The sequence below is a fragment of the Chanos chanos genome, chromosome 14 (assembly GCF_902362185.1).
Source record: "Chanos chanos chromosome 14, fChaCha1.1, whole genome shotgun sequence".
NCBI classification, from domain to species: domain Eukaryota; kingdom Metazoa; phylum Chordata; class Actinopteri; order Gonorynchiformes; family Chanidae; genus Chanos; species Chanos chanos.
In genome coordinates, this window is record NC_044508.1 from 15,184,298 (window position 1) to 15,202,790 (window position 18,493).

Sequence of the window (18,493 nt, forward strand, 5' to 3'; positions counted from 1 at the left end):
ATGGCGGTGCAGGTTGTGACAGACTGAAACACTTAAAATCTCTCACGGGAGAGTGAGGGTGAGGTAACAACGTTCAGCTCCTCTAGAGAGTCAAGAATCTGTCTTCTGAAACTATCTTTCCTCTCTCTCTCTTTTTTCTCTCTCCTTCTACCCATGCCTGACCTCTGGCCCTCACTTGTCCACACTTCGTAATGTCCTCTGTCTAAACAGTAGCTGTGTTTATGAAACCTGAGTGTCTGCTCTCCTCCACTTCACATTTCCAAATGCAATCTAATCACAAAACCAAATATAACGCTGTAGATAGTTTAGCTCTCAGTTCTTACTGGCTTTGTGCTTGAATCCTTTTTTACCATCCTTGTCAACCGTTGTCAAATAATCTGACTTCACATATTATAAACCTTAGGTTTGACTGATTTTTAAGACAGTACTGAATCCAATGCCTTACTGGTCTAAAATAGATCACCAGTTATTCTCATAGACACCTATTCCAAAATTAATCTCCCAAAAAGCAAAACCATATTGAATGTTCTTGTGGTTTTCATAGCATTATCATAATGTTTTATCCTGCTGTTTAAGCCCTGAAATCAAATCATGTTTGACGCAGTTCATTGGACAGTCACTTTGTTTGCTAGAAAAGGTCAACAGAAAACGTATCACAGCTGTAAATGAGTCAGCCACTGAGGTTAAACATGGTATGTGGATCCAGTTTTTGGCACACCAAAGAGGTGCCCTGTTTCTTTTCAAGAGATGTATGAGCCAACACAGTAGCCAGCAATGCCCCTAATATAATTTCAGTACATTTCAGTAAACTTAAATGCTGAACACAATACACTAGAAGGTATTGGTAAGAACATCCCATATCATTCAGCACAAAAAGTCAAATCCGTTTATTCGTGTAGCTTGCTCTAAATCCCACAGCTACACAAAGCCTGTTCCAGCGAAAGCCGCTGAGTTTAGGGGTTGGATGAAAACAGACTGTCTTTTTATCTTAGGGAAAAAAAAAAAAGATCGAAACAGGATTTATGGTCACACAACTAATGTAATTTGTCTAATTCTGTTATCAGGAGACACAGTTGGCTTTATGTTTTGCACATGTTTTGTGCATGTATTTTTTTTTTTTTATGCACAGAATTTTTGCTGCAGGGTTTTAGGTAAGGAGCTATCCTTTAAACATCCTGCCAATTAGTTGTGTTAACAAGAGTCCAATCTATATCTTGAAAACATTTAAAAAGAGAAATTAATCCTTTTAAAAACGTCAGTGTCTATATTAGGGTGGATTTGTTGCCAAAAAATGAATTGTTACTCTTAAATCCATTTATTTCATAGTATTTATTGTTCCTGTTACAGAGTCTTATGTCTTTTTTTTTTTTTTTTTTTGCTTGATGTGAAACGTTTTCACGCTCAAACTCTCTAAAATGTGCTATACCACACAGAAAACAATTCTGCGGATCTGTTGCCCCAATATAAAGACAGATAAGGTCCTCCTCAATCCCAGAGTTCCTTGGTCTCCATCACCTCATCAGCCCCACAGCCATTTCAGCATCCAGCTGAGGAAGCGTGCGTTGGCAGGTCGGAGCGGTAGGATTTACAGCTACTCTGTAGGGGTGCTTCACTGCTCCAAGGACAAATCCAAAAACAATAGCCTCAGATATCATACAGCATCCAGTCCCTGACTGACTCCTTATTCAGCACTTCCTGAGGAATCATTTCGTTCGGCAATGTTTATTCAAAACACCATGAGACAGAAGGGTATTCGGTTACGCTTGATGGTCTTTCACAATCAGAAGGCAGGAAGCCAGTGGTTGGCTCGCTAAATGAGTCTGTGTGGAAGAGATTCAAAAAACTACTATATACATCTCTCACAAACTAATTAAATATCATGTAACTACAGTGCATGCTATTATGTGTAATATGCTTCATAAATTCCGGTCCAGACTCACAGAATCACACCCATCCACACTTCCTTAATATAGTATACATGTCTCTTTCCAATGCATGGGGCTTGTCTTAACAAAAAAAAAAAAAAAAAGAAAAGAAAAAAAGAAAGAAAGGAAGAAAGAAAGAGGTAATATAGGATTCTGCAATCATTATTTGTTGGAATTTTCATCAGTTAATTAGTTTTGCTGTTTGCTGGTTCTTAGTTCCACGAAAAAGCTTTCTGTTCATGGAAAGAGATCAGGGTTAGATCAGCCGAAGTGTCCTCTTGATATTTCAACAGTCTTTCCTCTCTTTCTAACCTAGCACTCGAAATCACAGCGAGTCTACGACCATAAATCTAGCCTTTCAATAATTCAAACAGCATTCCTGAAACAGTACTCTTCCATCACTGGACAATTTTAGCCAGGTATTCAAGACAAGACCGTTTTTTTTTTTTTCTTTTTTTTCTCTCTCTCTCTTTTTTTTAAAGAGAATACATCTACAGTGAACTACTGTATAGAGTTCACATAGCCCAAACACAGGATCAGAGAACAGATTTCTCTTAAGAACGACTCGTGCTAATAATCAATCAATATTGTTTATTAATAACCTATTAACATGATCTTACTCAACCCCTTCTGAGTTCCAATCACAGTCACGTTTTGAAGAGTGGTAATGATGCCAAGTAACATATCTGAAGGACAGATCAGATGCCGACTCATGCCTGATTTCACACAAACTGTTTGTTTAATGACTAGAATAAAATAGTAATACACTGGGTCACCAAGCATTTACGCACATCTCCTCATCTGTTGCTTGCAGCTCTTGAGAATGAAGAGTGGCTGAGGTGCTGTGGGAGTAGCTCTCCTGCAGCACGCTACCGCACACGGTCTCGTACTCTACAGCCCAGACTAACCGTTATTTTAGCCTGACTGCTCGCCCTCTTATTTCACTGGAGTGCTCCATGTATTTTTCATCAGCTTTGAGAGAGATCTCAGAAAAGACTGTATGTTATAAGACACATGCATCTGAAAACATGAAATATTCAGATTATAAAACAAAATGAACTTTTTTTAAAAAAAACAAAAACAAAACAAAACAAAAATAAACCAAATAAATAGAAAAGCGACTCTTTTTCATTTTAGGACTTTCAAAAACGTAACGTTATAGCTGTATACGTGTAAAGAGTCAGTCTTATCAATATCCTAGAAAGCAGTGGAGTTTTTTTTCTCTCTCTTCATAATCCTAGTTCTGTAGGGATGGTACTGCAGCTGACTGATATGAAACATGTTCCCCTGTATGGTCTGGACATCATGGCAGAGTCCCATGGGAAATTAGCCCAGAGCATCATTGCCTCAGCTGGAAAGACTGATAAGTGAAACTGGAAAGATAAAAAAACAAGAGCCTAAGAACCCATATCATTCAGGTCTTCCTTTTTCCATTAGCTTTGTTCAATTAGCAAAGGTCAGTGGTTACAATAGCCAGGCCTGGACAAATTGTGTATTTTGAATGAGTGACTCTGTGTGTGTGTGTGTGTGTGAGAGAGAGAGAGAGAGAGAGAGAGAGAGAGAGAGAGAGAATTTAGTGCACTCAGTAAGAGAATCTGCCTCCCTCTACTTGCTTCAAACTCTGCAAACACACACACACACACACATACACACATACACACACACACACAAAACACCGCGAAATAGCATTCATAACCTCAGCGAAATGAGAGACAAGCAACAGAGGAAATCAATTTTAATAGTTATGATCTCTAAAATCTGTTGATTGACTGAAAATATATTCTGTTTGGAACACTCACACTCGCTAATCCCACTATTCCCAATCTTGAACGTTAACCGGACGTTCACTTAACTACTTCACTGTTCTAAATCCTGTTGAAGAAAATTCCATGTGCTGAAAGCTGCTGCTACTACACAATGTACACACAATAGCCACAATCGTTCTCGCGTCAGTATTTAAATACTGTGATTTTAAATTGAAGAAAATCTAGTAAAAACGTAGAGCGAGATACACGAACCCCTCCTCGGATTAAATGCAAAAAACCTACCTTTGTCAAATGTCTTTATTTCGCGAAAGAGACTATTTAGAAGATAATGCTGCTCCCGAGACAAACGCTGTCAGTTCATACCAAACGTTTCACAAGCTTGTGATGGAGCGCCGCTTGATTCAATTTTTTTCCACATCACAAAACGGGTATAAACTTATTCGCAGCATACAAGAGGCGTTTCATTTTGACTACTCCAGCTTGTAGTATTCATTATCACTCCCTCAAGTTCAATGGCGATAGTGGCACGAGAACTGGCGTTGATTTTCTGTGTGTGAGAGAGTGAACAGCGGAGCAGATTGCGGCTCCGTACGCATCCTCTGGATTCGCTAAGCATCCCTTAGGACGGACGCAACAGTCTTGTTGATGGATAGTATATTCAATAAAGGTCAGAGTGTACCCCCACAGAGGCAATCATTCGGAAGGGAGAGAGGGTCTGCCAGAGTTTATTCACTGAAATTTTATCGGAGAAAATTCTTTTAACCCTTCGAGGTACAGGCACACAAAATGTCATTACAAAGAAGTTTTATGGTATAAATGAGACATTTGTTCACTATGAAAGCCTAAATTGGAACGATATTTTAAATTACACACAACTAAGCGTTGCGCATCAAAACAATGAGGAAAAAATACATACAGTTTCAGAGCGATATCAGTTTACTTCAAAGGGTTAATTACGAAAACAGCGATCTTGATGACAACATAAAATGTGACAGAGGCTTGCTGACAATTAATTAAAATGAACAAGTGCTTCGAAGATTGTGACATTTAACGGAGATCTAAAGGTCTGACAGAGACATGTCAGGCCCGTCTTATTAAAGATGAACTTCTATCACTATTCTCAAATGCATGCATATTGTGAAATGGCAACAAATAGGGAATGTAACTGGGGGAAAAAATCTCTCACTGTATAATCATCCAGACTAAGAGACAGAAGTCAATTAGAAACTGCTTAGGGAAAAGAAATACTGCGCTGTCCTATCTTAAATCGATACGTAAACATACGGAATAATAGTTCAGCTCAACGCGGATTACACCATACATAATAACAGTATAAATTTCTATCATTTAAATTGCTGGTTAAGAATCAGGGAAGCTGGGAAGAGACGTTGCCCCTATGGACGCAACAATGAACATATACTATTATGTAGATGTTGTGCATTCAACTTGTGGCTGAAAAGAATTCCTTTGGCTTCTCATTACTAGATTTACTTTCCCCCGTAGATATCGAGGAATTCACTTGTTATCGATCATCCCCACACAAATGGACAAATCTGCGGTCTCCGAGGTTATCATCCATGTGCTGGAAAGGAGCTGTCCATGGTTCTGCAGTTTAACATCCCTTGCGGCCTCGTTTGAAGTTCGGACCTTGTGAGCACGTGAAGCCTACATAATTTTCATTCATGGCACATATCAGCGCTACTCCAAGCGCTCATGATAACCTGGGCAAGGGAGAGGGCCTGGTCTCTATGGTAACCAGTAGCATCCTGGCAGGCGTAAGGTCTGCGCCGGTCAGATCACAGCTAATGTGATTTGGTGTGCTGCAGTGTGCTTTTATGCGATCCTTATCGGAGATGCTTCTCCCTAAACACTTGGTTAGAGGGAGGGTACGGGGTGAAGGGACGGCTTCTTTCCGCTAATGGTGTAAAACAACCGCGTCATTAGGAAACCGCCTCCTTTTCAAACTGTGCCATCTCAAACTCATCACATCTGTGGCTCTCCAAGAAACTCTGAAGAAAAACAGATATTTTTTCTTAAGCGGAACATCTTCCAGTCAAATTTCCAACCACCATATTTATGCAGCTACCATATTTATGCAGCTACAATTCTCTTCGCTCCTTACAAAAACCACTGAGACCATGATAACCATTCAAAACAGGAGGGCACTGAAACTGGCTTAGAGTGACTGCAGTTGAATTACAGACTGTCTGATGATCAAATCCGGCAATTGTTTTAAGCGCAGCTGAGTAGCAAGCACCATGTTTTGAAAGCACCAAGCATTGTGCAACGGAAGGCACTTTAAAGGTCTTCATATGTCACACCACCATCAGTTCTGCTTGGAAGAATTGAACTCTTTAGCTCCTCCCCCATTCCAGGCCTTTTAGCATATTCTACCATCTACCATGATCAGCTCTCTAGTTCAATAGAGCAGACACTCAAAGATCTGACAAAAGCCTAAAAGAACCAGTGAGCAAAAGCTGCTTAACTCTCTAAAGCTGTGATTGTAAATGTTGTGTATCTAAATTACAAAATTCAATTCTGTTTCAGCAGATCATAGTTTGATATATTCAGTGACTCTGATTTCAGTACTGTAAAATATTCATGCACTGTGGCAGAACTGTTTTTAAGAAGAAACCAAAACAGTTTAGTCTAAACCATGAACACAGGCGCTCACCTCAATAACTCAGCACTCCCTTGATAACGGAGTTGTTTCTTGATTACTCTTGGTGACGTAAATTAAAATCAACAGATGGAAAGCATAGTCATAAACAAATGCATGCGTGTGTGTGTGTGCATGTGGATGGCTTAATGACAATGTTGTTTTGCATGACTGAATGTTGTCTGTGCATCCAGAGTGTGTATTGATGAACAAATATGAAATTAAGGACATGCATGCATGGGAACATGTCTCTGGGTCACTTCATGTTCATATGTAAATGAGGAAGTGGTTTCATACAGATGATCTTCTCACTTTCACCAGCAATTTTTTTCACTCATAGAATATACAGTAATCTCAGCAACAGCAGCATTCGTCAGTGAACAGAATCATCTGAGGATTTTCTGAATCCTGTCAGATGTCAGGGAATTTCTCTTGTATCTGAGCTGGACCACCTGGATCACATTAGTGCTGTGGTTTAATTAGTGACTAGTATTGAATTTGGATCAACATGATTTGTCTTTTTCTTTCAAAGCACATACAGGACAAAAGTACTGCTTTCAACTATCAGTTACAGTGTATGGGGAACAGCCATTTTGATGGCATTTATTTAGTCAAATCTGCCAACTGTTTTAATACCCAACATAAAATTAAGGATCATAATACATTTTGCCACAGAAATAAACAACATTTTCATCATTATACAAACCAGAAACCTAACATAAAAACTCTACATGTCCATGCTAGTTCTATTACCATCTGGTAACAACAGGTCAATATCAACACACATTCTTCCTTACACATTATCCTGTTCAATTAAAGTAGCATAGGTTCCTGTGCTAATTTGGCAGAAAAGCTGCTGACCCTTTTTAACTGAAGAGTCCTGGTGATTTGTCAAGCTGAGAGACATTTTAAGAGACCTAAGCTCACTGAAGCCTGCTGGGGACAGGCTAATTAAGGTCCCAATTACACAGTAATGAGTGAAATGAGGAGACCGGAGCTCAGGGGGCAGGTGAGTATCTGAAAACCTCAAGCCTTGAGCTTTTGTTCACGCTGGACATGGAGCACATTTATGTATGCAGTTGGGTTCAATTATATTCCGATTACATAATTTAATATATCTCTTCTGTTGTGCTCAGTGGACCGAAAGTCCTCCCACAGAGAATGGTACGCCAAGATGAATACTGAATATTTCTGAGGCTGAAAACAGGGTGTGGGTTGAGTCAGAGGGGGGAAATGGTGTTGATGTGGAACTTAGTCAGGTCACCAAACGCAGACTGTGTTGTCCCTGCCATCTGCATGGCTGACCTTCCGTGACTGAACATTTAGTACGTTGATAGATTTGCTTTTATTTATTCAGGGTTCACTAATTACACTCAAACTTCTGTTGTGTTTATTCTTTCCCCAGGCACGTCTAAATGCTGTTCAGAGTTATTTGTCACGATGCTAGGAGAAAGAAAAATATGACAAAAACAACGTTAGTCACATGAATAAAAGTGAAGAGGAAGAACGGAAATGAGAAAGGGTGTACAAGAGGTCATTCAGCATTTTCAGTGTCAGAAAAAACAGTAGAAGAGACATGATGAATGCTCATGGCTGACACCGTTGAGCAGTCATGGTCAGGTCAAAGATCAGGCACGTCACTTGGAGGTCTCAGGAGGAGAAATACCAAAATCCCTCTTCTACTTCTCCCATTAGAGAAAATTAAAAATGATCACTCATTTTGAAAAGCTGTTAAGATGACCTGAGGACCAGTTTCTATGTAGTCTTTGTGCAGTATTCCAAAAAGACAGGAGAATAAAAACAAAGTGAGTGACCCCTGATTAAAATGTATTACATCAAGTTTATAACAGACAACAGATACGTTTTAGATCCACAGTTTGGATTTTAATTATCACAAAAATAAGTTGTCTGCTCTTAACTAAATTCAGAACGATTAACAACCATCTTCAGGACAAACCATTAAAAGAAGAAAACCCACAAACTGTGAGAACATGTACAATTTACTCGCATAAGAAAACGCAGGAACTGCAAATATGTTCCTTATCTGATCAACAAGAAAAGAAACAGTGAAAAATCAATTTTTACAAGCACGACAGTACAAATGTTACATTTACCAGCCCAAACATAGCCTCTCTCTCTCTTTAAAGGAGTTTCACAACTTTCATGTATTTTCAAAAACCTAAACGGGCTTTCGTTTACTATAATTCAAAAACATAAAAGGCATAAAACGTAAAAATGTGAAATAAAATGCCATGATGGCCGATCCATCATTATAACGCATTAGTGCCACATTCAACATCATTCATTTGATGTTTTGTGTTGCTGAGAACTAGGTCAGGCCATTTTCTGAGGATACCAGGAACAGAGATTGCTTCCAGCGGCCAGTCGGGCGGCTGGGCTCAGCGCTAAAGGTGAAGCGTTACGCAGGAAGAGCTTGTCCGCGCGTATTCCGTCTCTTATGCCAAACAATGAGAACACGAGGCTTGGAGACACAGGATGAGGCGGTTTGCTGGTCAGATCTGCACAAATAAGAAAACTGAGAATTTAATATATAACATTGTCTCCACAGGGAGGGTGGGTATAAAATGTTAAATTATATGTGGAGCTACAAGAATGATCTGAAAGACCTATTTCACAGCGTATTGTTTATTAGTATTTCTTTCAAGTATTTTTCCTTCAGGTTTACTCTTTACTTGTTTTGTTATTTGACTGTTGAGTTTGATTAACTGCAATGGTGCCCAGATTTTCAAGTGTATCAGTATCAACCTTGAATAAATAGCTTTTCAAGACCGCGACCTACTCTAGTCATTAAGATAGCATAATGACACCCTTACGTATCCATACAGTTGGGATTCACTGAATAAGCAACTAAGTAACTACAATAATGGGAGCTATATCATCTTTCCATTCTCCATCTGATATTCCTAACCAGAAGCTCTGTCCTTTGCTTCCAGGTTATGCTGTCTGTGGTGCAGTGCTCTACCTGCTGTTTCACTGCTCTGGGTCTGTCCCAGCCCAGGGGTGTGAAGACTGAGGGTGTTCAGGGTGGACTGTAGGTGAGCCACACCAGGATCCTGCTCTACATGTCCACAGTGCGGCAGGGTAGCACTGCCCGCCTGGCTGGGTGAAACAGAAGACTGCGTCTCAGACTAAGGAACAAAACAAAAGGGGGGGGGGGGGGGGGGGAGACATTAAGAAATTATTTTTTTCCCATTACGATGTCACATATTGCCACAGTGTCTTATCTGGTAGTCAAGAATGGGGCAATATGTTTAAAAAAAAAAAAGAAAAAGAAAAAAAGCATCACCGTGTTGTACTCTGGGTGCTTTGCTTAAATATTGACTACTGAAAGGACATACATATCATCAGTCAGCTGGTGTGTGCTGTCTGCATTTCATTAGCTGTTATACCTAATCCATTTAGTGCACCCCCCCTCCTTCACACTATTCCAGAAAGTTCAAAGGAAATAAGTGTTGCAGTTTTAAAACCCAAAAAGTGAGATGTGAGATTTATAAGAAAACAGCGCCAAACTTTTAAACAGATCAAAGCACAAATTTCTCCTAAAAGGTTTCAAAGCTCAGCTGCAAAGCTTTCATGAGCCTTCGGGCTAGAAAAAAATGTTTAAACCTGATCTTTCATTACTCTGCAATGCAACGACGACAAAGAAAGGTATTTGACTCGGCGAAAACTGTCCGCAGTGCAACATTCAAAAATCTTCTGTTTATGGTAGCTATTAAACTACATATTGAATCCAAAAGATGTCTTAATTGCATTATGTAATTAAACTTCAGGCGAGATGCTAATGCAATAACACAATATGCAGTTAATCACCAACATATGTTGCTTATCCTGTTCAATGTAGAACTGCCACAGGCAAGAAAGAGAACTGCTCAATTTGTTCCAGAAGGTTTATAGTAGCTGCCATCTCACATAACAAAAGCTACAGATTAGATATCTTTGGAACGCATGATAAGTTTGCCTCTTCCTGTCCAGGGTTTGTTTAATGATCCCTCTCTGAACAGGAAGCATATGAGGGGAAGATCATTTGCATATTCATCTCATTACCAAAAAATTACATGCAAATTCTTCCCGGGGGACTGCGATGAGACCGGATTCTAACGAGTGACGATGAGTCGAGTCACAGGAGTTAAACAGAACTGAGACAAACTGCTCATTTCTATTTTAGGAGAGGACAAAGAGAACCGTGTTGAGCGATGAAGACGATGGGAGAACCCAAAACATGCAGACACAAGAAACACAACGAGGACGAGACAGACACAGATGTCGTCCAGATGTTCTGATCCAGCGCGTGTTTGCGGGAACATTTTAACATGTCGTTCAGATAGCTGATGTCAGTGAGAATTCAAAAACAACCAAAAAATAAATGGGTGACCTTGCCTGTCTAGTTCAGGTCAACATAAGGAAAGCAGGAGGTGATATTACCGCAACTTTTGCTTCATTGTCTTCACTCGCTGGCACAGATATAGTCTTTGTCTCATCTTTGTTGCTGTCGGGAAGCCATCCCTCATCCCAGTTGCTGTAGTTTTCTGTCTGTTTGCACAGAAGAGCCCCAAATGGATTTGCATTCCCCACCTGTGTAGCCAGAGGACAGATCTCCAATACATCATCTGATCCAAGACAAACATAAATAAAGGTGTTGTAGGTTAAGGTTTGCTGACCAATATCTTTAAGGTTTGTTCGCTGACAGCTTTACAATTAGTTGACCGATATCTGTAGTGACCCCTGAGTTATTGCTAAAAACATCTGGAATCTCTGGTGTTATAACTTTTACACACCAACCTTACACAAAGTGCTCATCTCATCAACGTCAATAAACTCCAGTTCAGGAAGATCTATAAGGTTTTCCTGGTCATTTGTAGAGGGATTGTTCTCATAGCCCTACGAAGTAAATATGTTAAAAGTGTACAAAAAATGATCCCAAATCACAGTCACTCTCATATTAACATACTGTGAGAGAGTTTACAAAAATAATTGTACATTCCATTATTACATAGAGTGTACAGGCTTATTGTTTCCACTACATATACGCATTGCTGATCTCCATCATTTTAGCAAGGACACTGGGGAAAAAAAACACTTGAAATTTTCAGAAAGCTGAGTACAATCTCTGAACAACTGATTTTTGTCAACACAAAAACCACCCACGTTATACTGTACACTAAACAAACTCTACACATTATACTCCATACTGAGCTCTTCACTGAAGGTAGGCACTGTCTGGGTTAAAACAGAGGGAAAATAAATGGAGACTGGTTCTGTACATTAGGAGTGTGAGATGATGTCAGTGAACTGTAAGGCTCTGGCACTTCATCGAGCTGGCCCTCTCCGAGGTAAAGGGTCACTGGATTGAATTGTGCTGCCGTCTAAAAACCAAAGGCATATAATTATTACAAAAGAAAAAAAAAAACGCAATACAAACACACAGTGCAATTAAACAAGTGGCTAGTCTAGATCATAAACTTTTCTTTTCAAAACAAACAAACAAAAACCCCCACCAATATAAGGACTCAAAAGTCCCTAAGGAGGTATGTACAGGCCTTCCATGCTAACTTCAACAGATAATACTCTGAATATCGATGTATGTGCGTGTATTATCTTTGACTGACCGCAATCATCTGTTCACATTTGCCAGGGGAACAGAGCACAGCATGCCCCTCGTCATAGAGGGCACTGTGGATATACACATCCTCCTCCATATGGGTGTCACACAGGAAGACCTGCAGGAAGTCACGCTGGTAACCATGGATAGCCGCCACCAAGGTACGCTCACAACACAGCTTCTGAAAAAGGTTTGTCGCGTTCCTCGTCCAGCTGCTCTGTATCAGATAACAGAAAAGAGAATTTTTTTTTTTTAAACTTGAAGACACTTTGTGTGAATGCTAAAATAATGTCGTATAAAGGGACACTTTAAGTAAATTAAAAAAAACAATGAAAAGAGCATCAAACGGTTGGGTAATGATGTCCTAACTTCAACTGGTTTCACTCCAATGAGCATTGATGGAACTGCTTGGGCTGGGAGCTCTGCATAACAAGATCTAAAAAAAAACAAAAAAAAGCTCCAGATCATTAGAAGTATGACATTTTTAGATGGCCTACGTGCAGAAAATATGACAATTGTGAGAACATTTTCTACCAACAGAGAAAGCCACAGGGAGACATTGGTTAGCATGTAGGGAGAACCCACTTGAGGAACCTCAGGCTGCTCCTGTTCACTTTGCTGACATCTCCAAAGTCCACGTAATACACTTCCACCTCTGACGAGCTGGTCACTCTGTGGATAACAACCCGATAGAACCATATGTCCCTGGGGGTCACGCAGCACACCTGCCCTGGCCGAATATAGGCGTCAGGAAGCTGGTACCTCTCAGAAATACCAGGGCATGAATAACAGCTCCTACAAACAGGACACGACACCTCACATCACGACCAGAAAAGGCATGTGTATTTGACATAGAACAACGTAGACTACACGGACAACGTCCGAGAAATGAAGACAAGGGAGTCAAATCACAAAGGAGAAAACAAAGGAGAATTAGTTGATCTTGACAGATATGCCAGTGACATGGTACAGCACCGACAAGACTTGGTAACATTACAATATTTCAGCTGAAAATATACACTCATACAGGACCTCAAAAGATTAGTCAAACCTAAATATATGAAAGACGACGTCCTACAATTTAACATTAAAAGCTAGTTCACAATTTTAGATCACTTTTTCCAGCCACAGTTTTGCTTTTGACTGTTACAACGATGAGGCAGAAAATGAAAACCAGAAAGAAAAGCTAAGACCTCATTTCTAGCATCATGTTTTCCAGAGCTCTGGCCTCTGTGTTCTCACTGAGACGGATGTAGAAGTGACCGGGCGTCTCCACCCTCTCCACCAGCACTGACACCAGTTCTCTCTCTCTCCTGCGCGTGGGGGTCTTCAGCTTCTGGCACTGTATGGCATCCAGTGGCACCGATGATCCGCAGTTCAACACGTTCATAGGGAAGATGTTCATCATCTGACCAGAAGAAAACACGCAAGACAGGCACGCTAAGGTTTCACCACAAGGGTGACACGATGAGACTGAATCATTTTGAGGATCAAAAGATGGTAATGTAGTCAAAAAAAGAAAAAAAAGTTCCAAATGTGTCCTCAAATTCTCTAGCTCTGGACAAGGTGTGGATAAAATTTTACATAATTTCATAGTAACAGAATTGCAATAACCCCTATTTCACATTTTCATGAATCATCCCAGAGAAATAAGCAGTAAAAGTTTAAAGCAGTTTTGTTGAAGAAACATGAAACCCCTTATCTTGGCGGATGGCAAACATTTTCACCTGATGGACGGTCTTGTTGGAAATCCTGAGTTCAGAGACTCCTTCTGAATCCCCTGAGGAACCATCTTCCCCAGTTCGACCTTCCCACTGAGACTCAACGCAGCTGAAGTAGGCCCCTTTGCTGGGGGGGCTCAGGGACTCTGATAGGTCAGATGCACTAGAATCTTCATTTTGAGAGAACCCTATCAAAACGTTTTGAGGTCACTCGCCAATAGAAAAAGGATACCATCCAGCAGGCATTCAGTCAGTAAACAAGAAATAATGGTGTCTAGCTGTGGGTTTAGGAGATGTAATGAGCATGACAAGCAATATCTGAGCCCTCACCCAAGCTGTCGCTACAGCGCTGTGATGAAAGGTGTAAGTCCATGAAACCAAAATAGGACCACTGTTAGACTCATGGCAAACAAACGACCCAACTGTCAGCCAGAGATGGGCACTATTTCAATTAAATGTATTTAAAATTTGTATTTAATTACTTTTGAGTATTTTGTAATTTGTATTTTGCTGAATAGAAAACAATCGGGTGTAATTTGTAACAAAATACTTTGAGAGACTGTACTTTGTGTATTTAAAATACTTAATCAGATATGTCATTTTATTCTCAAAAAAGTCAAGAACTTTCATCACCAGGTTTACTATAGGACTACTAAATACAGCCTATCACAGTCTTTGGGTAGATGCAAGTAAATCACATGACACATCTTGTTGGGTCCAGCAGGCTTGTTGGGCACTGTTTGTTTTCCTCATGACCAGTAACCCAAGGAAAGAAGCTACTTTGGTGCTCGGTGCAAGTGGTTCTCTACTCCGGTCCTGGGGGCCCACTGCCCTGCACATCTTTGTTTTAACACTCCTCAGGAATGACACACCTGATTCCACTGATAAACTAATCATCAAGCCCTTGATCAGCTCAGTTAATGAAGAGTTAAAACAAAGACATGCGGGGCAGTGGGCACTGAGGTCTGTAGTTGAGAACCACTGTCTTAAGGTGAAGTATGCAGTATAATATACTATCAGATATTGCCCACTGAATGTCATTATAGGACAGAAGAACAGAGCAATTAGCTGTGCTCTAAAACTTGTGAATTTATTTGCTAGCTTGCCAGTGGCATTCCAGCTCATGTCACAGGCATGCACAGACAGCCTGGGACAGTGGCATCTTGTGGTTAGTCTTATGGAAGCCTTCATTATCAATAAATCAGGCTAGCTTCTTTTGTTCCTAAGGACAAAATTGTCTAACAGCTAAATTTAGCCATTTATTGTGGTTAATATCTTATTCAAATGATTGTTTGCTTGTAAAGTTAGAGATCTAGGAAATTAGCTTACTCTACTGTTGCACTTACTGTTAAGTCACTCCTGAAAAAGGCATCTGCTAAATGTCTAAAATGGTGTCAAAGATCATTTTGTATGTATTTTTGTATTTTCAAGTTACAAATTTTCTGACACCAGTATTTTGTATTTTATTCTGATACATTTGATGAGCAAGTATTTGTAATTTGTAACAAGATACTTTTTGATGTATTTGTGCCCATCTCTGCTGTCAGCTAGCACAGCCATGCAAAGCCTGCAAGTCCTGGAGGATTTGACTTTTTCTGACTATTACATGTCCCAGATTGATGGCTGAAGGATATACAGACCTGTTTTGCAGGGCTCTACAAGGACAAGACGTGAACACCTCTGCCCTAGCATTTCACATCTACATTCAATTACAATGAATTTAAGAAGATGATGAATGGTACACCTGTCTCGGCATCACCGTCCTTGAGTTCTGTGACGATCCAATGATTCCCGCCCTCTACAGGGTCTGGTTGGAGACAAAGCGTGTCACTCAAAGCACCAACCATCTCAGTCACACTCAGGAAGCCACACTGTGTCACAGGCAAGTCTTCACCAAACATTTTCTGGAACAATCCAAAAACACAGAACGTGACGGAGGAGGATCATCATTCAGAATCTCGCCATGATTTTTGTAGTCCATCAAGTGTTAGTTTACACAGCAATACAGCCTCACATAAGAAAATCATCTTTACAAAGTAACAAAACTTGACTCGTAACACGATCATAGTACAGATAATGAAATCATACTACCTTGTACTCTGCTGGTAGACTGTGAATGGAAAGTCCTTCCTTAGTCTCAGACACAACCTGAAAATAGTCCAAGCATCCTGAGAGTCGTCCAAAAAATTAAAAAAAAAAGAAAAGTTTCTCTCTCTTTTTTTTTTTTTTTCCGTGGATATGTCTAACCTTTCGAAGCTTCTCTTTCACTTCCTGGCTGACAGTCCCAGCATCTCCATTCTCAACAATCCAATGCTTAAGTTCCTCCTCAAGCTACATTGTTCAAAAGATGTTATTTTTGGATGCCACCTGAAAAGAAATCTACTATTCTTTTTCCCTAATAATCCATACAGCTCTCTGGGCTGCCTTAAACATATTACAGATCTGGCACCAAATAAGACATGGGGGAAAAATACAAGCGCTCTTTCAACATACCTTTGTGACAGACTTTTCAAAAGACTGATTTTCCCTCACAGGTTTTGGCAGGGATTCAGACCCTGGTGAAGAGTGACGTAGAACATCTTGGTGGGTGTTCTTTGGAGAAGCTACATTGAGACTTGAAGAAGCGCTCCCCTGACCATTGCTGAAGACTGGGATTTGAGTCACAAGAGAGACAGAACACAATAAACTAAGACATGGCTAGATGGAACTTAAATTCATAAAGAGGAATGCTTATAAATCACATCTTTCTCAACAGATTTTTTCAAATCATACCATAGCACCAACAGACCTGTGTTAGGTGACAGTCTGTTAATAGCGCTTAACAGTTTGTGTTTGCTAGGCCTGGGTGTCAGAGTTTTAGACTGTTTAACTGGTGCCACAGTGTTTCTCAGAAGCAGCTGGGATCCTGTGCGACTCTGTCTCACAGCTATAAGATCAGAAGCTGCAGCCAGCATCTCTGCAACACTGTAGAATCCATACTGTGTGATTTGGAGGGGTCTGCCAAACTGAGAGGCATATTTGGTTTCCAGCTCTGAAAGTCCAATCGGTCCATGGGACAGCAACTGGCGCAGCTGACTACGGAGCTGAGCGGGAAGGGTAGGCAGAGTGTGACGGCGAGAGAGGACGGGAGGACCTCCATGGGGGTAGTGAAAAGACAAAGCCCCAACCCTTGATCTGTGGTAGGACGCCTTTGGTTTTTGACTACGTTGTTTTGACACAAGCTCCTCTATTCCCTTTGTGGTTTCATCTCCTACAGCTATACAGACAGGGATAAGGCATCATTAGACAATGGTAAACTTGATATCGAAAATTCAACAAGTAGTATGACAAAAAATTGTGAGCCTTGCTGGTAAAGAGTGCAGTCTTTTTTATTCTTTTGCTTTTGTCAAACTAGGAAAAGCATATACTATACTGTAATGTCTGATACTGTAACAAAACAGTATCAGATAAACTGGAAATCTGGATAGAGTTACCTTTTAACAATATACTGCCATCTCGTGAGTAATCCACAAGCACGACGTCTGGCATTTCTTTAACCATGTCTAAAACACTGCAAAATCCCAGACGTTTCAGAGGGAGGGCATATCCAAGCATTTTTTGGTAGTCCCGTTTCAGCTGTTCAGGAGCCAGCCCATGCTTGGCCGATACCAGCAGCGAACGTACATCCTTCCTCAAGCCAGCCAGCAAGTGTTCCTGGGTCATTCTGATAACTCAGAAAGGGATAAAAGAGATTGCAGAAGTGTAAGAGAGAAATAGGACGTGAAAGCGTGTGATAAGGCTACATCAAGCGTGTTAGCTTAAAACAGGCGCAATACTTTTAAAAACTTTCCCTATCCTGCTCCCGAAGGCCTACAGCAGTGCACGATTTCGATTCTTCTCTGCTCTAATACACCTGAGCAAACTCATCAGCCAGATGAGATTAGATGAAGCAGGTGTGTTGGAGCAGGAACAGACCTAAAACGTACAGAGTTGTGGACAGCCAGGAGCAGGATTCCGATGCACTGCACAAAAGTTAAACGAAGCTTTTCAAGCAGCGATAGTTTGCTAGATATAGAACTGGCGCACAACTCACTTTCTGACAGACGTGTTATCGGCGAAACAAAACCAGTTTACTGACTTTTGCTAAAACTCTGCAAATTATGGTAAATACCAGATTAAGATTTAATTTCCTGTGAAATTCACATAACGCGCATGTGTAAACCAGCTAACGTTAGTCGGAGTTAACAAATTTGTGGAATACGAAACAAGCTAGCGGCATGTCTTAATCCAGTTAACCCATGAAATGTCACAGCATTGAACAGAAGGATAATTGCAAGAAATGTACCTCGAATGATAAATGCTATACAATCCTGTTGTCACGTAAACGTATCAAAGTCATCTATTAAATCCGCCCAATTTTAATGCAATAGCATTAAAGGGCTAATTAATGACCTGTACGTGGTGACACACACTGTCCAGTTTCAAGTAATCATTTACGTACGCCACGTGGATATTATATTGTGGTCAGACAAAGGGCAGTTCCGCCAGAATCAAAGTCTTTCAGAAGAACCTTAAAATTCTCTGTGAAACATTAGGTCAGTTTTCTAATGCACAAATTAATTAAATGACTAAGGAGTGTGTTATCTCTGGAGGAAGACACCATCGGCCCCTTGTAATACGACGGCTGAGTCTGCACATTCCCAAACGATACATGTCAAGGGCATTTAAAAAGACCAAAATCACGTTATCCTGTGAATAAAGTGATTTAAAAAATAAAACGAAAAATAGATAGGACTTTGATGAATTTATGTTAATGACTCCCC

At 40.3% G+C, this 18,493-nt stretch overlaps 1 protein-coding gene across 1 annotated transcript; it reads right to left on the bottom strand.

Moving 5' to 3' along the window:
• Positions 1-8,684: 8,684 nt before the first annotated feature.
• On the bottom strand, positions 8,685-17,393 carry tdrd5 (tudor domain containing 5). Its single transcript, XM_030791103.1, has 17 exons — positions 17,165-17,393; positions 16,480-16,947; positions 16,185-16,339; positions 15,939-16,022; positions 15,783-15,839; positions 15,436-15,595; positions 13,698-13,879; positions 13,164-13,378; positions 12,556-12,765; positions 12,340-12,406; positions 11,978-12,187; positions 11,622-11,734; positions 11,474-11,486; positions 11,151-11,249; positions 10,794-10,943; positions 9,334-9,499; positions 8,685-8,869 (listed from the first exon to the last, which is right to left on the bottom strand). The coding sequence occupies exons 1-17, from the start codon at positions 17,391-17,393 to the stop codon at positions 8,685-8,687; spliced, it is 2,763 nt and encodes a 920-aa protein (XP_030646963.1).
• Between the last annotated feature and the right edge of the window lie 1,100 nt (positions 17,394-18,493).

Bases quoted from the DNA above. Each gene is read 5' to 3' on its own strand.
- tdrd5 (XM_030791103.1), bottom strand. From the start codon at position 17,393: ATGACCCAGGAACACTTGCTGGCTGGCTTGAGGAAGGATGTACGTTCG. The intron at 13,880-15,435 runs GTGTACCATTCA...ACGTTTTGATAG, and splicing joins GGACGGTGATGCCGAGACAG to GGTTCTCTCAAAATGAAGAT. The intron at 12,766-13,163 runs GTCTTAGCTTTT...TCCTGTTTGTAG, and splicing joins AACATGATGCTAGAAATGAG to GAGCTGTTATTCATGCCCTG.